At 35.7% G+C, this 21,952-nt stretch overlaps 1 protein-coding gene across 2 annotated transcripts in view; it reads right to left on the reverse strand.

Annotated features, from left to right (window-relative positions):
- Nucleotides 1–1,072: 1,072 nt before the first annotated feature.
- The window catches only part of NCAPG (non-SMC condensin I complex subunit G), a 30,336-nt gene continuing 9,456 nt past the window's right edge, over nucleotides 1,073–21,952 (reverse strand). For both annotated transcript variants that reach the window (XM_055700868.1, XM_027799865.2), the window contains 15 exons: nucleotides 21,027–21,176; nucleotides 18,577–18,717; nucleotides 17,511–17,634; nucleotides 16,150–16,239; nucleotides 15,809–15,988; nucleotides 15,253–15,363; nucleotides 13,032–13,151; nucleotides 11,313–11,549; nucleotides 10,811–10,992; nucleotides 8,127–8,301; nucleotides 7,532–7,693; nucleotides 6,472–6,643; nucleotides 4,173–4,235; nucleotides 3,633–3,711; nucleotides 1,073–2,756 (listed from right to left, as the gene is read on the reverse strand). In XM_055700868.1, coding sequence (XP_055556843.1) covers nucleotides 2,630–2,756; nucleotides 3,633–3,711; nucleotides 4,173–4,235; nucleotides 6,472–6,643; nucleotides 7,532–7,693; nucleotides 8,127–8,301; nucleotides 10,811–10,992; nucleotides 11,313–11,549; nucleotides 13,032–13,151; nucleotides 15,253–15,363; nucleotides 15,809–15,988; nucleotides 16,150–16,239; nucleotides 17,511–17,634; nucleotides 18,577–18,717; nucleotides 21,027–21,176 — 2,113 coding nt within the window. In that variant the 3' untranslated portion in view covers nucleotides 1,073–2,629. The remainder of the gene's footprint in view (nucleotides 2,757–3,632; nucleotides 3,712–4,172; nucleotides 4,236–6,471; nucleotides 6,644–7,531; nucleotides 7,694–8,126; nucleotides 8,302–10,810; nucleotides 10,993–11,312; nucleotides 11,550–13,031; nucleotides 13,152–15,252; nucleotides 15,364–15,808; nucleotides 15,989–16,149; nucleotides 16,240–17,510; nucleotides 17,635–18,576; nucleotides 18,718–21,026; nucleotides 21,177–21,952) is intronic.

Genomic DNA, 21,952 nt, shown 5'->3' on the forward strand with positions numbered 1-21,952 from the left:
TCCTGGAAGCTTGGCTAAGGCACACGGAGGACAGGGAGGTGATTTGAGACAGCCAGCGTAACTCTACCAAGGGCAAGTCTTGCCTGCCCAACCTAGCGGCCTTCTATAATGGAGTGACTACATCAGTGGACAAGGGAAGAGCAATGGATGTCACCTGCGTGGTCTTCTGTCAGGCCTTTGACGCAGCCCCCCCCAACATTGTTCTCTCTGTAAATTGCAGAGACGGATTTGATGGGTGGGCTGTTCAGTGGATGAAGAATTGGCTGGATGCTTGCATCCAGAGGGTAGCGGTCAACAGCTCAATGTCTAGATGGAGATCAGTGTCAAGCGGTGTCCCTCAGTGGTCTGTACCGGAAACAGTTCTGTTTCATATCTTCAATGACACAGCAGGCTCTAGTACACACTCAGCAAGTTTGCAGGTGACTAAGTGGTGCAGTTGACACAGCTGAGGGAGGGGATGCCACCCAGAGGGACCTGGGCAAGCTCTAGAGAAGTAAGCCCATGTGAACCTCCTATTTAGCAGTGCAATTGTTTTAAACTAAGAGGGTAGATTCAGAGTAGATTTTTCCCAGTGAGGGTGGTGAAACACTGGAACAGGCTGCCCAGAGAGGTGGTAGATGCCCCACCCTTGGAAACATTCAGGACCAGGTTGATCTAGTTGAAGATGTCCCTGCTGTTTGTAGGAGGGTTGGACTAGGTGTCCTTTAAAGGTCCCTTCCAACCCAAACTATTCTGTGAGTCAAGACTAGGTCTAGTGTGGCTCATGTTTGACCCACTGTTGCATTTAGCTAGCAAAAAGAGAGGATGCACACTAACTGGTTCAGAGTACCGAAGAGGCTGTTTTTAAGTCAATTAAAATATCTTGGGGATTAAAGTTTTATTCTTTAATTAAGCAGCCAGGAAGATAGGTCATTTCAACCCTACTTTCACCTCATTTTAACAAGAGTGGGCTAGCAGCAGTTGTTGAAAGTGTATTAGTGGCAGAAGAACAAACCACCGCCCAAGAGTGAGGGAGTGAAGATGAAATAAATAATGTAACTGAAATTAAAAAAAACAAACAACAACAAAAGGCTAAAGCACAAGTGAAGCTTTAATTGACAGTCAGCTGAGGAAGACTGAAATACATGCTTCACCTTTTTGAACTATGTTCAGGTGGCATTCAAGGGAACAGGCACCATCTCTAACCTCAAGTGGCTGCATGTATGCAAACTCGCACTAGAACACGAGTTGGGGATTTGAAGAAAACAATTATCAAGAGAGGGAGCTCTGGACTCCCAAATTCTGCTTAGAATTACGAATAAAAATAATTTACAGTTACATAAGCTTCTGAATAGCAAATATCAGCAGCAAAGCGTGTCATGGCATTTTGTAGTCTGACACATTTCCAACAAAAACTGAAAGGAAGGAAAAGCAACACAATCCTGTCTGTTTTCCATACGCAAGCTTGAAAATAGCATAATAGTTCGGGCTTTACACTTTGAGAACACTACTTTTCGCTTGTTGCATAAACCACTTCTGAGCATTACCAAGCATCATTTACAGTATGTTTACCTATTTTTAGTGCAAGTTCCTTAAAAAGCTACATTTGGCATCAGTACTTGAGATGCATGTCAAGCAATCACTTGAGTTTTCTCTGACTACCTTGGAAATTACCTATATTGTAACAGACAGGCATGATTGACAGTTTCCAAACCAAAAAACTAGCATTTCCAGAGTTAATCTGTCAGCCACCAGTGACTACTACTACGTGCAGTTTAATCTTCTATCATCTCTGTAAAACGCGTGACTATTCCTAGATAATGTCATTCAAAAAAGGCTTGTGAACTTCAAAGCTAGAAAGAAATCGCAGTTGTATGCCACTTCATAAGGTCTGTGTACTGTCTCTATAAAGTATTTCGGGTTTTTGTCCCTCCTGTTCTTAAGCATTCCTTTCCTTATTGGATCTTATTTTGTACCACAAATATTTTTATGCTTTTCTAAAAGTACAAAGTACATTAATGATTTTTATTTTTTTATTTTTTTTTTTTTTTTGCAAAGTCAAGATCAGTAGCAGACTTCCAGGCTTAGGTTTGTAAAATCAGTAACTCAGTTTTACCATTTTGACATTAGTTTAAATAAAGTGGACGCATCTGCAGGAAGCAGAACTCATAATTGAGATTAATCCTATTTTACCTAACTTGAACAACAAAATGTGGCCAGCAGATGCACAGACTAATAAATGAAGAAAGTAGGTGCATTCAAAATTGCTGCCATCACAAGCAACCCCTCCAGGCGAGACAGTCTCTGAATAACATAAAATATCAAAGCAGCTTTAACTAGTAAGTACTTCCCACAAACAGCCATTTTTATTTGCAGATAAAAAGCATTCTTCTCAATAAAGTTAAAAAAAAAAATAAATCCAAGTTTTGCTCAGGTAAAATTTTAATGTTTCTATTACACAAATGATGGACTTCATATTGGGAAAGATATCAAAAGCATCTATCTAAAAAAAAGTTTTAGAAAAATCTAGAATTATAAATGATCATAACGTAAGAAGTTAACTATGACTAACAAAACATCAGACTTGGAAAATAAGATTTGATTTGAACTACCAGCATTAGCAAAGATCACACTTTCTCTCCTTGTGTATTCATTCATCTGCTTCCTTACTCAGAAATGCTGAAAGATTCATTCTTGTTTTTTCAAGTGCCAATGTTTTTGCTCGTCTTGAAGGCCTTGAACTTGATATTGGGACCGCTTGTGGAATTTCATCACCACTGAAATGTGAAATATTTTAAAGTAAGGACAAAAAGTCTAAGCAAACTGAAGAATTTTTATATTAACAAACTTGAAACATGGTCTTATAGAGCAGAAGTACTACTTAGTAATTACAAGCTCTTTATTTTTTGAGAAGACTATATTAATGTTTTCTAAGTGACAAAGCAGTATCAGTAAAGATAACCAAGTGCTAGCAGTTGCAAAATAAGCAAAACTCCCGAAAGATTAAGTGGTATCAAAATAAACAGACCAAATGGGCAAATAGGAATGATTGACTCTGGTGACCCTGAAGTCCATGAATTACTTGCTTCAGAAAGAGTGAGCACAGCTGAAAATTACAGAGATAATGTCGTTTTAATGCTTGTATCCTATAAGATCATAATGGAAGGAATGCATTGTGTATACTCATCAGTCATTTCCAGAAGCTTATGAACTACATCTTGAAAAACAAGCCACAAAAACGTGGAGGGGGACGGGGAAAAAGTTTATATAAAAAAATTGATTCCTCCACAGAACAGCTGTTAAAAAAGCAGGTGACTGGAAGAAGAGTAATAATGCAAGCCAAAAAAAAAAAAAAAAAAAAAAAAAAGGGAAAAAACTAATCTGTTGGCTAGAAAGTATGTTAACTCTACACACAAAAGGTATGTTAAAAAAAATCCTCAGGCTCTTAGGCAACAATAACAAAATGTGAAGCTGTCAAACCTGCGAGGGTTTCAAAAGTACCAGTTCAAAGAAGATTTTTTCTCAAATATTTATCTGTGTATTAGGAATAGAGGATATTGAAGATACAGGTTTTGGGAAATAAAAACACTTGAATTACATGTCCTGGCTAGAACAAACATTATGGTTTTGATGGTGGAGAGAAAAGGATTTACCTTTCACTACCGCATTTTACAGTTGTGCCAGTTTTTCTTCTGCTCACAGACCTCACTTCTGCTGCTGCTTTCCGTTGTCCTAAGTATAAGCAAAAATCTCTTTTTTATATCATGGCACCATTTCTTTTCTTAAACTAGTTTTGTATCTCTTCAGTGTTTGATATTGGATTGAAACAGATAAATATGCAGTCACCACAGACACAATGTGGTGACAAAACAGAACCAACAACAAAAACCCACAATGTACCTGCCACTTCTTCCATAAACACCTGTACATTACCATAAATGACTGGCCAAATCACCTTGAAATCCTGCAGTCTGACTTTTTTTTCTTTTTTAAAACTGTGTTGTTGGGAGAGGCTAACAGCCTCTAAAAATTTCCACAAAACAGACTATTTTAACCTTTTAACAAAATTTTTTAAAACTATAAAGGAGCATGAGGACTGAATGGTTTTTGTATCTATATGTTCACAAGAAGTTAGCATGAAATTATTTTGTTAAAAACAACTAGTATTGTAGCCAGAAAAAGCTAATGCATACCTTTCCCAGCTCTGCTTCTGGTAGATCTCAGTTTTGCAGTTGATTTACTATTGTCTTCATTAACTGGAGTTTGAAAAGCATCTTTATTATTTTTTTAAACAGAATAGCACATGCAGAAGTCATAGATAATTAACTCTTAATTTATCTTAAGTCCTAATATTTTGAGGTTTTGCTGTTACATTAAAAAGCCACATAATTTTAACCCCCCATTTTCCTTAGACTAGAAATTAGATAATGAGGCTAGAAGGAAGCCTAAAATGTCAATCAGCTACAACCCTGCCCCAGCATAGGTCAATCACATCTAAATTATTCCTGACAATTGTTTAGCACCTTCCATTGTGTCAGAAGTCAAGCAGGCGGGGCAGAGACCAGTTTGGCTAAACAGGGAACTCCTCGTGGAGCTCAAAAGGAAAAAGAAATGGTACGATCTCTGGAAGCAAGGTCAGACTTCAGAGGAAGATTACAGAGCTGTGGTTCATATATGCAGGGAGAAGACCACAAATGCCAAAAAGCTCAGAGTTGAAACTGACCAGTGCTGTGGCAGATAGCAAGAAAGGCCTTTTCAAAGTGTGTTAAAAGCAAGACGAAGTCTAAAGAAAGCATTTGACCAATACTTGTTGAAGTGGTCACCTGACTAACAGGGATGAAGGGAAGCAGAGGCATTCAATGCTTTTTTGCCTCAGCCTTTAACAATACTGATAGACCTCGGGCCGCCCAGTGTCCTGAGTTGGAGGACCACGGGTGTGGGAGCAGTGACTTTCCATTTGAGGACACTGAACCTGCAAGGGACCAGCTGTATCAGGTGAATATGAGCATTAGGAAGCATTTCTTTGCTGAGAGGGTGGTCGAACACTGGAACAGGCTTCCTAGAGAGGCAGTCAATGCCCCAAGCCTGTCAGTGTTTGAGGCATTTGGGCAATGCCCTTAACAACATGCTTTAACTTTTGCTCAGGCCTGAAATGGTCAAGCAGCTGGACTAGGTGATCATTGTAGATCATTTCCAACTGCAATATTCTAGTCTAGTCTTAACATTTCTAACAATTTTAGGAATTCTCTTTCTTCAGCAGTCTCTCTTATCGCTGGGAAGCTTGTTTCCTAACATCAAATCTAAATCTCCTTTGCAGCAATTGAAATAGAAAAATAGTATCTGCTGCCCTTTCTGCTCACAGCTATTATTTACAAATTTGAAGTAGTAAATGCTGCTTTATTTTTAATGATCCCAAATGGATCATTGGGGAGGGATGGGAGAGGGAAAGGGAAAAATGCATTTCTCCTACAGCCTGCTTTCATAAAGTGTTCAAAAATCCTCCTTCATGAGAAATTCATACCAAAAAGTATTATCAGATGCTAGCAGAAAACAGTATAATTATTTTCTCAAAGCATACTTCCAACTTTCCATCCAATAAATATTTGGAGACATAAACATAGAAGATACGAGAAATTGAAGTATTTGACATTTCCAGAAACAACAGATTAAAGCCTGGAAATAATCCACTAGAAAAGATAAATAATTAAAAGGAATGCTGAAAGAAAGCATGATCTGCTGAAAACAGTTTCACGTCAGTATCTTTGCTTTACTGCTGCAAGCAAACCTAAACAAGTTTCATCCAATTGCTTTTCTGCTGAAAAATGTTAGACTTTTTGTGCCACCAGCACAATCTACCCTGCTAAAGCACATGCAGCTGCATAAGCTGTGCAGGTGGTGGAAAGTCTTCCGGCTTCTTCCACTTCAAGCTCTTAAATAGCCATAAAACCAAATCTGGCTCCAACATGTGAGCTCATAACAAGGACCGATGTGAACACCAAAGATATCAGCTATACACTGCTACAATACAGCCTGCAAGAAGCACAGGCATGGTAACTCCAGAATCTAAAAACTCCACAAAGCACTTGTTTCTCTCTCCAAGTTAGCAAGTCACATTCTAAAGATGAGTTAGTCAGGTATTTAGTAGACTCATGGGTGTGCCAAACAGTGGGGGGGTGGGGGGAAAGCACCTCATTTTATTACTGTCTTTGTTGGGAAGAATGAGCTACAGGGCGAGCTTGACACTCAAAATACAGCACTAGTTATACTGGAGTAATACTGAGAATAAGAAAATACAGAGTCTGATCAAAAAGCAACAAAAAAGGAAAAATACTTCAGTACAAATATTTTAAACTGTATACACATTTACTAGATGTTACCTTTTCCCATTTTTCAAGATTAATTTAATGGAGGAAAACTAAAACTTATTTTCATAACATCTAAAGAAGTCACTCTTCAAACACCTGTTACTAAACTACACCTCTCCTGAATTACCTTCTTCACTTTGAATAGTATTTTCAGGTAATGTGATGTCAGTTTCCTGTGCCCTTTCAGAGAGGCCCATCTCCTCAGTCCTTTCACAGTGGTCTTTGCTCACATTAGGATCTTTGGTCAAGTTCACCTTGATCTTCTGAATAGCTTTTTGACACCATTTATCTTTCACTTTCTGGAAAAGAGAAATTTAATGTTTAAATGCTACTTAATTTTACAACTATTTATTTTATTAATTAAATTTACCCACTAACAGGATTAGTTAAACTTACTGCACTACGATACAACGTGTGACATGAAGATAATCAAATTGAAAGGAGAAACACTTTCTCCATCAACACCAGGCACTGAAACCCCAAAATACTTTTTTGTTTGCTTGCTTTAAGGAAACCTAAAAATATTAAAGTGACTGGACCTTTCCAGCTGAGTCCTGGAACACAGCTACCATTGGATGACATGCCCATAGTGGATCAGCATTCTTTTCAGCATTTCTGTATACAACATTTTCTTCCTCTGTCACACTCAAATTTTACTTTATTTTTCCATATTAATAAAAGCAGCAAGGTAAAAACTTTCACATCAGTCTTGTAATCTGTTCCCACTTCACCTTAAATCAGGCACCCTTTTCATGTTGCCTAATGATCTTACAGTTACATCATAACTTTAGGTGTAACATTTCAACTGTTAATTATTAAACTAAAGGATAAACCACCCAAACTGTGAAAAAAAAAAAAAAAACAATCCAACTTTGTTTAAATAAAATCCAGTATTAAGAAGTTAATTACACCATAGTTATCAAAATAACTTACTGTACTAAATGTATCAAGTTGGGCACACTTTCACACTGGTTTTACTATCTACAGTAGCTGAAATGTGTAAATTATGCAGTGATATCAGCTCAGATTTTTGTAAATGACTTACCAAAAGAATTTTCAAAGACTGGTTAAAAAGAGAAAATCTAATCGTATTGTCATAGTAAACAAAAGGTACTTTATTTTTAAATGATCAGATTATTAGATTGCTAATGATTACAAAAGTAAGAACCATATAACTTATGTACTACCTCTAGAATCTCATTGAGCAGAACCAGAAAATTCTCTGTGAAAGAACTACTGAGTTCTAGTGAACATAAAGCTTTTGCATGAAGACGAACATCTGGCGCAGTTGGGTCCATCAAGATTTCATTGCAAATTTTCATTGCTAAACTATCATGCACCGTTAAATCCTGTAAAGGAAAGAAATTAGGCATCAGAAATTTTGCTGGGGACTATTTACAAAAGACAGCAGTGAGATTCTGATTTAAGCTGCTAATGACTAATTTTACAGAGTGAACATTCCTAAAATGCAGTATTTTGAGTACATACACCAACTGGTTTTTTTATGAATCTTTTTCCCCAATATAGCCAACTAGCCACGGTGCAAGTTCCTATTAGCATTTTTTTAATTGTAAGAGTGAGGGGAAACTGGAGGGGGGGGGGGGGGGGGGGGGCAGGGAAGGGCATCAAGCTAAAAGATTTAATTAGCTGAACAGTTACTCATTTAATGTAGTTGCAGACACCAGGAATCTCAACGAAGTCCAGACAGCCCCAAGTGAAGGGGGTCAGTTCTTAAATCTCTAGATACAAAGACACTTTTTCTCCAGTTTAGCCACACTGTACCTGATAGTCCTGAGACTTTTTAGACTGAGCCATCAGTCCGCTTGGTCTGGTCAGGTCCACGAACAGTTCAGATACATTACTGATATCTATTTCAGCCAAGGGTGAAGTTGCAGGCGCATTTAACAGTGTTTGCAGAGTTGGAAGATAAGCTTCTTCAAAGCATTCCTGGTTAAACCTGTTTCAATTGAGTCAAACATTAGCAGTGTAATGAGAAAAATCAAACCTTAATTCACCCCTATATTTTCTCTTCTGTGATAAAAGTTCACAGACCCATTACAATGTATCAGTCAAAGTGAGAGCAGCCAAGCTCCGTAGACATCCAGCAGGATCAAGATATCAAAACTGCTTCACAGAACCAATTTCTTTTAAGTTTTTAGCACATGGTATTTTCAAGCAATTTTTAAGTAATACTTCCTGCCCCTGAACAGTTTGAAAGTTCATCCATACTACTGAAAACCTGATACATACAGAAATATTCTCACTTAAGGGACAGAAAAATTTAAAGATTTAGAGAAATGTGTATTTAGAGTAACCTGTCCCTGCTCATTCCTTCTTCCTGCTAGCAGTTTCCTTTGGGAATACTTCTCATTGCATAAGAAAGCAAGAAAGCCTGGCAAAAAAATGCAGTGGTTAGCAAGATTTTTGGGAAAAATACTTGTGCTTTCTCTTCTCAGAAGGATTAGGAACTCCTGCCAAGTAAACCTAAAAATCATCTTGCACTTGGTTCTGCAGCAAGTTGTCTAAAAGCGTAGTTCCACGAGACAGGTCAAAACAATTTAAAAGGTAAGGTGTCCAAAAGTACAAGGTATTAGTTGAAGTGAAACCCTTTTTGTTTCCGATACTTGTTAACCTACTATTTGAACCCAAATAACTACAGAAGAAAACTAAGAAAGTAAATAATTTTTAAAAAGCAGATTGTCTGCTGTTGGATTATTGAGCCAAATCAGCTGACAAAAAGACCTTTTGAGCTGCCAGAGGGTTCATTACTCTTTAGAAAATATTCCATGAATAAGAATTGTTCACTGGTTACAGCATCTTGTCCCTGTTGTAAGCATGCCATGCCACTCTATTGACATGACAGAATATCTGTAGATGGCAGCATCAACGTTTCTCTTCCTCACAGAAAGTTCAAATATTTAAATTCAAAAAAGTAAGTCTCTTGATTATATCTGTGACCAGATGGGGAGGTTAAGAGCAGCACCCAAAAACAAATCAAATTTTAAAGTTTAGTGCAAGATCAGTACCAAAATCTCAGCCAAATCTCATTCGTTACCTGAGTTTTCCTTTTCTGCATGGCAATTTTGCCAACAGTTCTGAATTACATATGGTTAATTAATAATTTTTTCCTAAAGATACAGTATTGGTAAGCAAAGACACTCCATTATTCATCTTAAAATGAATCATCTGAGATCCAGAGTGCAGATAATGTATTGAGACAGAAAGTTAATGAGGTTTCCTAACTAAACAGAGGTTCCAAATCAATGAGCCTGACTAAGATTTAGGAATTTTTCTCCACTTATTTTTCCAGTTTTTGCTTAAAGCATACACCATGTTTTCAAGAAAAAGATCATCTATGAGGTGTGTCATTTGCAAATGGCTTTGAAACACATAAAATTACTCAGGTGGGCAATCATTAGGACTCATTTCAAAGAAAACTAAAACATTGACACGGTCAGAAGACAACATTCACAGGTAAAATATTATCAATATTAAAAGCTTAAATTCATTAGTCGGTATCAGAGATACTGGAAGCATATGGAATTAGGTTTTCCTGTTACCTTTTTTCAAAAGAATTGAAGTAGGGGAAATCCCATTCTGGGGAACACTAGGCATTTTTTCCTCTTTTTTTTTGCTGACAACAGCAAAAATAAATTTGTTTGGATTGTTTTCCTCTCCAAACCAACTCCCCTTTATACTACTCTTAATGTGACAATTTATAGACCACAAAAATTTTGATTCAGTTTGGTTTGGGAAAATAGATAAGGTAATACACAGTATGCCCCGATTAAATCTTAACCATAACTGGGGAAAAAAAAAAAAAAAAAAAGGCAGCTAAAACCTCAGCTAGTTCAGACTGGCTAAAACCACTAGCAGCAACTGAAAAGTATTTTTTCCTTGGAGCAAAGAGATGAGAATTACTATTTAAGCTCCAACCTCCTTACATAAGCTCTCTACCTCCTTTGTCTACTACCAAAATAAACAGGAGATTTTGAATCTGCTGTGAATTTAGACTGGGATATTCTTTGGTTAAAAAACAAAACAAAAACAAAACCCAAACTACAACCAACCAGACTGCTGCTTTGATATCTGCTGGGCACCAATTATTACGCATTCCTGCTAGCTACTTTTTAGACACTTCAAAGTCTACCTGTAGTGCTCAACAGCATAAATAAGTAAAGTGCATCTTTTGAAATTAATCTTTTATTCAGTATCTTGAAGAACAGTTTCAATTACAGGCTTAGGAAAGAAAAAAAACAAATGGAAAGCCACAGGGGTAAAAGGGAATTAATGGAAGGTCTTCAGAATAGTCATAGGTTTGAGATTATGTATGTTCAGAAGTAATATGCATAGGAGGCTGAACTAGACCTTAAGGTCTAATTTGCATTTGTGCAAGATCAAAAGATTCCTAAAGCTGCTAGACCAATGTATTTAACAATGTAAGTAACAATTTACAAAGGCCATACCTATTTGCATACGCAAATAAAGGGAAGAACACTCCTAGACAGTGTCTAAGCTGAGTATCCTCTTCAGTCACAGGATTATACCACAACAAAATAAGACGAGAAAGAAGCTTGGCACTAACCAGCCTCCCAGAGAACATCAGTTTGGCTATGCCTTCTGCAGCTTCTGTCCTAAGTTCTGAAAACTGAAGAAAGAACTGATCATACACACAATACACCAACCACAGCAGTTTTCACTAATACTTTATAGTAATAGTCTACATCCTATTTTTCCAATCAATTTTTTACATCCACATATTTGCACCTGCACAAAATTCAAAGCTAGCTCAAGAGTAACATTAGTCTGTATCAGTGACAAAGTTGTGGTCGTTTTCTAGGACAACTATTACACATTAGACCATTCATTTCAATTATACATCATGTAACATTCACATGCAACCTAATGGCATTTTCTGCAAAAGTAATTTTAAAACAAAACTAAGGCAAATTTTATAGTATTTCTTACCTCACTGTCTAAGAAACCAGAAAGAAGTTGCAGGAGGCTCTGAACTGTAGCAGCCTTCTCCTCCTCCTCTGTTGTTTCACCTTCTCCCTCACAATTTTCAGTTCTAATGTTTGCATCTTCATTTTGAGAGTCATTGCCTCTTCTAGCTTTAAATGGCTCAATCCCAAACAGCATTAGTTGATCAAAGAGCACCTTTAAAGCACTGAGCTTTACCTTTATATTGTCTACTTGTAAAACCTAGGTTTAGTAAGGAAAATACATACATTATCTTACAGTAGACCACCAATGTTAACTTTTTTTTTTACCTTAATAAGATTATTTACTTTGGGAAACTTTTTATAATACTTGGGACATATTTCAGGCTTTAGGAACATGTGATACAAATTTAAACCTGAATTTATAACACAACCTGGGAAATAAATTATCAAGTCACCTATGCAACTTCCATTACATAAAATCAATTTAATTTCATTCACTGAGTGAGCATGCATGTGTGAGATTTAATTTTACTGTTCAACTCTTAAAAAGGCACTGGACAAACAGACAGTCTATTTGCCTATAGTAGCTCCATAGTGTTAGGTTCTACAGAAAAAACAGCTTAATTAAAATAAACACTATGTAAAAGGACAGCATGAAGCAAGATGGTAATAAAAGTCCAGGTACTATAGTTCAAATTAACATTCAGATAAAACCATGTATCATGGGTTAGCCTAGAGATCCTAGCTCTGTTTAGCCAAATACCCTGCTTTTGATGGCAGCCTACACAAAGAATATGGGCTTTAGTACCTACAGAAATTAATGATTTATATCTAAAGTCTAAGTTGCTAAAACAACTAAATATCATTTTATTTGTTTAAGGAGGATTTAAATGAGACATACTCAGATTAAAAAAAATAATATATGCTAACTTTTTAGGAACCCAAAGTTCTCTTACTATGGTGACAGAAGCTCTATCATCTTGTCTGAGCTGAGCATATCATCTCAACGCCTGCCTTAAGTGTGTACATGAACACACTCTTAATAAAGCGCTATGCCCACCTACACTTCTCAAAGCCAGGGTCTGAAAAGTTAACAGTAGTGTCACATGTTATATAAATTAGCTCAGCATCAGAACATTTACCACAAAGGAAGGAGATTTGGGTATTACGGCATCCAACAAGTTTCATAACCATAGATGTTTCACCGTGCTATCATTTGTTGGTTTGATTATTGCTTTATCTTCTAACAACTCTTCCTTAATCCATATAAAATTAATAATTCAGAAATTATATCAGATATCCAAGGTCACAGGTAAGTATGTAACAGAAATGTAAAAACACACACAGTCACATTTTCAGTTTGGTTTCCCAAGGAAGGAAGGCTTACAGAATCCTACGGCTTCTCTTTTCTATATTGTAATAACATAAGTACATGACAGAGTTCATCCAGATTCAGAAAATAAAGTGAGATCTTCTAGATGAAGAATCCCTACAAATTTCAAGACAACAGATGCCCTTACAAAGGAACGGCATGCTACTACCAAGATACAACATAAGCTTGAATATTACTAGACGTCAGAAAAATCTACATGAAACCATGCTCTCCAGTTCCAAATCTTCAGGAAATCAGGAATTCCTGGTTCTCAAGTAACGTAATTATGTAGAACAGCTTGTTATAGCTAGAATACTACATTTGTTTACTAAATCACATAGCCCATCATTCCATTTCCCACCATTTTACCTGTAACAGCAATGCAAGCTGTTGTTGGGCAAATTCTTTGTTCTGAAGGGTACAGCAACCCAAACACAGAACTGCCATATTTCTCACAGCTGGATGGACATTAGTTATGCCAGGAAGTATCTGGAAACAATAACATTAGACTTTTCATTGAAATGCTTAAATTGAAGATAAAAAACCTGACTACTAAAACATGCTTACTATGAAACTAAAAATAATTCATCTGTATACCCTGTTTATCTAGGTATAAACAAACAGAAGCAGATCGAGTATGCTGTTTGAAATCAGCAATAAAATAATGGCAAAAATCACTTGGGTTTTGCTTTGTGTTTGTTTTTAGTAATATTTGTTCTCAAACAAAATTGACTTGACTACTCATTGTGAACAAAAACCAAAAAAACAAACCCACACACAACAACAAACCTACACCTTTCTTCATAAAAGACATGAGTATTCTTGCAGGGAAACAATATCTACTTCCAAGCTGCAAGACACAGATGCCACTTACACATACTTGCAATAGTTTAAAACTATAATGGTAAAAAACCACACAAAAAACCCCCAGACTAGATACAGGGTGAACGCTACAATGGCATCATTTCACATTTTTGGATTTACTAAAAAGTTCAAGTTTAAACAACAACAACAAGATATCCCAAATCATGTAATATGTGAAAATCTAGCAGGAACAATACAAAAGCAGGATCTTGAAGAAAGAAAAGTGGAATACACAAATATGAAAATAAAAGAAAGACCTAATGAAAAATAAAAGGTTTCTGAGGGGCATATCAACACTAACTAGGATTTCTAAGAATACTTCTATACATTTGAAAGAAATCAGATGTGGTTCCACTCATTTAAGCTAATCTAAATTGTTTTTGCAATTGTCTTTGTAGTTTGAGTTCTAAGAATGCCCATACTGAGTCAGGTCATCTAGCCCATTGCCTCATTTTCAAAAAAGATGAAAAGCAAATTCCTATAAAGTATTACATGAACAGACTAAGTAGATACTTCCAAGAATTCTTGTCAAGGTCCCAACAATTTGCAGCAGAGAGACACCAGAGCTGGCTGGCTGCTCCTATCTACCTAATATTTTTCTTGAACTTGCTCAGTCTTCCTTGAAATTTATGCAAGTGTTCACCATGCATACATCCTGCAACAATGAATTCCACAGATTACATGTTACGTGAAGAATGAACTCATTGCATTTGTTTTGAGCTTGCTAGTTGCCAGCTTTATGGGGCGGTCAACCAACCCTTATTCACTTTCTCCACGACGTGTCTTACAACTCATGTCTTACGACTTCCACCCTCTCTCAGACTACTGCTAAATCCTCCCTTCCAAGTTTCAAAGAGGTAACTTATTTAGTCATTCTTCACACAGAAGCGACTCCATACTTTTCCTTGCCCTTCTCTTGACCACTTCCAATTCAAATATAAACCTTCTAGACAGATGGGCTAAGAGTTGCCCAGAGTATTCAGATGCGGGTGCACCACTCATACAATGACCTATTACTGGTTTTCCATTTTGTTTGCACACTCAGTAGCAGTTAAGTCTGTGATTCCTAGAAACGTTAATCTTAAAAACTATACTTTCACAAAGAAAACTAGAAAGTATATCTTGTAGACTATAAGAGGCCTGTAATGCCACTGCCTTATTTCTCAATACAGAAATATTTTGCTCTTCAAAAGGTACTAAGAAAACAGAGGGGGGTGAGCGGGGAAATTCCCCCCAAACATCTTTCCTTATACATGGAAGGAATGAAAGAAAGTTTTACACAAGTTTAAGTCTTTCCTGACTAGGGAACAAAACAAACCAACCAGCCTTAAAAGTTCTCTATTAGAGATCTCATAACTTTGGCTGATAGAAAATCCAAGTAATTAAAGTACCAGCAAGGGTAGTAAACAGATGCTTAAGTACCACACTTGGCACAGTATAACTCAGCACTGTCTAACACTTATGTTACTCAAATATTTAGCGTATTCCTGTTTTATTTTAGTATGACTCTGCCACAACAAGTCCTGGCAGAGGAGCTCAGAACAGTGTTATCTGGACTGCACCTCCAAGACACTAGGTTCTGGGAAAGCTCAGAAGCACCACACACAGCATGACAGATACAGCAAAGTGATTGTGAAATAATCACAAACCATCCTGCCAGCATGTAAAGGCCAGCTATGATGCATCCATTTTTATTATAACGTAAACAGTATTTAATCCTACATACCAGAGATTCAATGATTTCATTAATGGTTGGATCAATTCCTTTAGAAAGGGACATGATCTTCAGAAGCTCATAACACATCATCAGACACTTCAACAGTGTTTCAGGATCATTCTTCAATTGGATCAGGGAAAAGAAAAAAACATTAATACAAATGATGGCTGTGACAAGGAGTATGGGGACATTAAACAATTTTTCCCTACCCAAATAAGTATTTCCTGTCCACGTTTGTTGTGCAAGAATATTAACCAAAATCTGTCTATAAATGATAAGAGATTCAGGTTCATGTTTTCAGTAAGTTAAGAGTAAAAGCAATGAAAACTAGACCTTTTTCAGAATTCTTTAATTAGTCAAGGATAAAAGAGCAGTTTAACTGCACTTCTTTGTTTGCTAGAGCATATCATCAGCTTCTACACATGCAGGAGAATACTAATACCCTAAGTGTACCTTTCCAATTTAAAAAATTTACATGATACAAGGCCAAACTACACTTTCTTTTAAAGCTATGTATAAACATCAAAACATAAACAGCACTTGGGAATACGGGAAAGGAAGAGACCTTCTTCACATGCATTTCTTTAATTTCAGGTTGATCTGCTTCTTTTATCAGATCATTTTTAATGTGTTCCAACTCAGTTATTTTCTCTTTTAATACTGATGCTCTATTAAAATCTTGCAGACTAATGCATTCTTCCAAAGCTGCTTTTGCTTCAAAAAGTTTCACTTTTACTTCAGCCAACTGAAATACAAAATAAAAAGAAAATTAATGTAATACTATCACCTTTGTGGTATTAGCCAACAATACACTACTGACATGAGCCAATAACACACTACTATATAAAACTCTTAATAGATAACAAGAAAAATATTTCAAGCTCATTTAACTACAGTCTTGCTTACCTTAAGCTCCCGCTTTCTTATTTCAGCAGCATCAACAGGCTGGCTGACTGTAATAATTGGTTCATGAACTTCTGATACTATTTCTGCGATCTATTGTTACAAACAGTACATTAATGCCATTAATTTTAGCTCAAATGTCAGACACTAAGCATATAACTTTTCCAAATTTAAAATAGCCATCCTTCTGAAAAAGTATTGAACAGCTGCGTAGTTCCCCTTAACAGCGAATTCACTGCAAATAAATCCTCATTTTGACAACAGTCTAAGCATGAAAGTCTACTGTTTCCTACCATTTACCTAGGCAAGCAAGAAAGCAGAAGACTGTATATGCATGAATAAGTTAAGCAGTTTCTATGCCAACAGTTAACAGGCACCATCTCCTCCACATCTGAACACATGCTTTAAAAAGAATTAGTGGTAACGAGAGTAAGGTTTTTCATCTGTTACTACTTCAAGCAAAATACAACTAAGAACACTCATTTAAAGATCTATAAACCACCATATGTAGTATAAGAAGCCACGTAAGCAATTTAATTTCAAGCCAAATACATCCATAGAACTAGAAGCAGAACTAGGCTAAGAGTTTTTCAGTTCGTTAGGCATTTCCTTTAAAGTCAGACCTATTATCTTAAAAACTGAAATGAAGCATGAGGAAAAACTTAAGACTGAATGAGATGGGACAGTCTTAATTTGATTTATCTTGTATCAGATGACCTCAGTTTAACTTCCTCTCAAGCTGTACCAAAATCAACAGGATGTACTGAATCAGTGTATTTCACTAAAATAACAGAAATGCACCCACTTACTATTACTGCTGCACTACAGTGTTACGATTACCATAGTTCTTCCATTGCAATTGTGTAACAAACCATATCCTAGCTTTACCCACTGGATTGAGGTAAATCCAGGGTTCATTTGAAATATTTGAGCAAAACCAAGAATCTATTTTTTAGGAGTCAATTTAAAATAATTATGCTATATATAAAGACTTTGGCATATAAAATACAACTTTTTTTAGTACTCATCCCAGCTAGAAGGAGGGAAGAGAAATTTGAATCCTCACTTTGAATGTTTTACTTAAAACTGTTTGGATCTAATATGATAAAGGATTCTGAAACAGGCTGTCAAATCCTAATTTAAGGATTACATTTACAACACCAGTCAAATCTTTTAAAGATAAAGATCTTTGGACAACCACTAAATACAACCACGCAAAGAAAAAAGTGGGGGAAGAACATACGTGTTTTCCCAAATTAAAAATATTTTAACTCCTGATATTTCTGTAACAATGCTTCATAAAGGCCATTTTATATACAGGGAAGTTAGAGCCTAGAAAACAGTGAGCCTTTAGAATTACTTACAACTTGAATCCTTCTGTCATCATCCTCAACAATAATGAGTAACCTTTCCACAAGCAGGGATATAAGAGCTGTTGAAGTTGCAGGTAGAATGAGAATTTTTTGTAAAGTTGCCAACAGATGATTTCTGCATCAAGGAGAAAAAAAACCAAAACCAATCTGTTTGCTTATTCAAGAAAATGGACGACATAAGAGTTAATATTCTACTCTGAGTTAGTGTGTTGAAGACTTCGTAATAGAAATTTCTCTATAGCTATATTAACTGCTGAACATATTTTCTCACTTAGCAATGTTTGTCTTTTCCTGATTTTGCCTAATTTCTCTCGATTAGAAAACGCTAAATTTTTTAATCAGGTATCACTACTGTCCAATGAAAGGTCATACCAGCAGAAAATAGTCAGAGTATCAATACTGTAGAATGTTTTCATAGAAATTACCTGGCTGGAAACTAGGGGGAAAAAAAATAATAAATTACAAGTTATACTATTTTGCCAGTCTGGCATACGTATAATAGATTACACAGAGAGTTTGGAATTATTGCTGTTTGTACTATCATAACTGCAATTTTTCATAAAATGCCTGTGATGGCATGAACTTCCAAATTTATTCACTTATTACTTCACATCAAAAGGCTGTTCAAATTATAGGAATGACTCAGTTAACACACTCCAATTCAGCTTGGCATTGAGAACATCTGTAACCTTTTAGGCATTAGTAGATTGGGCTTAAAAACGTAAGAAACACATAGGCTACTTACTGTCATCTGCTGAGAAGCAATGCATTTGTCTCCTTTAATTTTTTATACTATGTTCCAAATGAACATTCTTGTAACTTCAGAATCTCAAGAATATGTTATGAAAACAACTGAATTTCTCTCCCCAAACAATGCTATATCTGTATTAAAACTCATTTTTACAGAGGAGTAACCAGACTGCATTTGGCACACTTTTGGAAACAATTCCATTAGAGCCCGGGCCTTTTTTCCAGCTAGCATTACAGCAGACTCTATGCCTGTCTACAGGCGTAAGTACCATAAGCTTAATAAGACAGATTTTATATTTAAGCTTACCTTCCTCCCTCCTCCATGATATCCATGCAGCCTATGATAAGAATCAGTTGCTGGCCTATAAATTCTTTTGTCATCAGGTTTTCAAAAGAAGTAAAGTCTTCTCTTTGTTCTTCACTAAGAACTGGCATATTTTGAAGGTAACTGAATCCAAATAGAAACAGACATAATTACATTCAGAATCACTGTTGGAAAGTTAAGAAAAAACCCAACAAAAACCAAACCCAAAAACCCAAACACAAACCACCTCCCCTCCAGAAAAAACAAAACCCCACCACTTTCCTGTCCTGTATAAACAAACAGCTACCTTAGTTACAAACCTTAAAAATTCATATTTGTGTCCTCCTTTTCACAGATTAATTTTAAAATACATTATATGGTATAAACTTTCTGAAACTATTAATGCACTTCATTAAGAAAATCCCTCAGTTGAGAATGCAAAATAGTGAGAAACAGAAAATGACAAGTTATATTTGTACATGTGATTTCAGTTCTGTACCCCTGCATAAAGACAACATCTTAGGAATAAATGTGTGTACCATTTTTCATGTATACAGCTATTACTTTTCTGCATATTTAGGTAGTCTATTCTCCTACATGTTCAGAAATATTTATGTTGCCTACAAGACAAAATACAAGAAAAAAATCACTAAAGTGTGGAGTGAATTTTAAGTTCTTTATCTGATCAAATATGCCATCACGGAAGAACAACAATGTTGTCAGATACACTCAGCCACATAGCATGGAAAGTGTAATCAGTTTGTTCTGTTTCTTTATTTTTCTAGAGTCATTGTCCTTTTATCAAAGTTTTTTCCATCAATTAGAGCATGCATGTTCAGAAAATCTGGAGTGAAACATATAATGTACAAAATTCAATACTGAATATAATGTAATACATAAAATTCAAATACTGGTAAGAGCTGTGAAAAAGCTTACTTTTACTACAGCTTTGCAGATACTTTTCAGCAACAGCTCATTAAATTTAGCAAATTTAAAAAATGTCTTCAAAGTTAGGACAGAAACTTTGCATGTAGCCACTACTTAAGGACATCTGAAATTACAACAATGTAGGCAGCTTTCTGATCATGTTACAATAATATTACCTGCACCACATAATAGTGAAGTATCTAAACAAAGCATAGAAACCTTCATCTTTTTCTTAAGTACTAATGACTTGCAGTTCCTTGCTCCTAACTAATACTTTCACAGTGCAAATAAAGACTTGGATTGTACAATTGCAAATCTACATGAAACAACTGGTGACACAGCTCACCAATGAACAGTTTAACAGTTGATACTACAGACAAATACTAGTCTAGTTAATCTTACTCAGCCTCTTCCTGGACGGGAAGATAACTGAAGGCATTTTGAGTAAAATTAGATGGAAAAAAGGGAAAACCTTTTTCTGGAGAATAAATTATTTATGGGCTGTTAAATTAATTATGAATAAAAAAAATTTACATTCACCAAACAATCCACATTTCAAAATCAAGGAAGCACAGACACTTCATTTATTAAATGTTTATGAAATATGTTAGCACATTCCACATTGAAAAGTAGCAACTTCTATAAGTACTACTAGTATACTACACCCACTGATGTGAGAAAAGAATATGCATATTTTTAATTGGAAACATCTATCAAAACAATGCATTTTTCAGCAGATCCAACTTATAAGCATTCCAGGAAGCTTCACTCTACATTTTGCAAGTACAATACCTCAGTTAAGATTTCTCAGCATTCTCCATGCCTACAAACAAATTCTATTCGAATTTTATGTTAAGACTAGAGTAGAGATGCTAAGACAAAAAAATAATTTACCTTTCTTCACTTTGGTAAAAAGATGGCCCTAAAACATTCATTTTTCCCCTCCTAACTAAATATTCTGTAATTGGCTCACTTAGAAGCATTGTCCCTGCCTTCAAACATAAGTTTGAGTAGGGGAAGAAAAAAGGGAATGAACGCTCAGCTTCAAAAACCCTTCCCTTGAGTACAGCAGCCAAACTGTATTTTATTTTCACAAGTATTGGTTTCTGCAAGCTCTAAAAACCTCCTTCCACAAGCTTTTTGCAAACACAGCCACCTACATAACAGATGAACAAAGGATAGCTACGTATTACCGAACAATTATTCTATTATTTAAATGCTATTATTATTTAAATTATGCTATTGATCTAGCAGTCCATCTTGCCAATAATTCATAAGAAAGGACATTCCAAAAATTGTTTTCAAGTTATAAATCTGCTTTTCACAGTTTGTTTTGTAAAAAAAGTAAATCCTCTCCAAAGTCTTCTAAAAAAAAAAAAAACCCCAAAACTTTTAAAAATCACTGTTCAAGCACAACTTTGGCTTTAAGGGAAACCTGAATAGCTGAATAAAAGAAATATTCTCCACTTTAAAAAATATATACATATATTTTAGTGGTAAGAGATTAATTTTTAAATGCAATGTACCTTAATAAATAATCTGCATATACAGCTGTTTCTGGCAACATCTGTTCTAGTAAATCTTCACATTCTTCACCTTTTGATTTTAGATATTCACAAAGACATCTCCAATATAACACATTCTCAGGTGTTAAGTCTTCCAGTGGAATCAGTTTTCTAAACAAAAATAAATACACAGGGATAAATAAAATAGGGTCAAAGACAACAAATGAACAGAAAAAAATTACTTCCTAAAATGAAAATAAAATCCTGTCAAAGGTATTTGCCACAGAAATACTTTAAGACTGACAAAAATAACTTCTTAGGTGAGGACACAGAGCTCCATCTCCACGAGCCTCTCGCTACACTGCCCTTCTCAGTATTTTAAATCAAGGCTGTTCATATCAGTTTGCAGGAATATTCTGCTCAGTCCTTCTGTCCTACTAGAGCAACCACCCAAGTACTATGAAACGTTGTTATCACTGTACAAGTCTGCAAAACTAAACTATTAATTATATTATTTTTTCAGCTTCTGTTCATGAAGACCTTCACAGTATTTGAGTAGCAATCATAGTATGTCAAATTCAAAAAGTAATAGAATTGCCTCTCAGCATCTCTGAAAGCTCATCCTGTTTACTAGACATAGGACCCCCACTCCTTTTTATAAGCATAGTGTTTTCTATACTAAGCATGGCATATAATCTTTGTTTTCAGAAGCAGTACATTAAGTTGTGCATCAATTCTACCTCAAAACAGAAAAGACAGTGTCACTGTCAGTGGTATTTTTCACTCCCTTGAATCTCATTTTGCCTGCAAACTATGGATAACAACTTTGTTGTTCTTTTAGGCCACACATACAAATAAAAAAATCCACCAAAAAAACCCAACAACATGTTGATGAAAACTGACCATTTGATGGCTTCCCTTTAATCTGATAAGTGTCTTTATTTAAA

This window comes from Falco cherrug, chromosome 1 (genome assembly GCF_023634085.1).
Source record: "Falco cherrug isolate bFalChe1 chromosome 1, bFalChe1.pri, whole genome shotgun sequence".
Taxonomy (NCBI): domain Eukaryota; kingdom Metazoa; phylum Chordata; class Aves; order Falconiformes; family Falconidae; genus Falco; species Falco cherrug.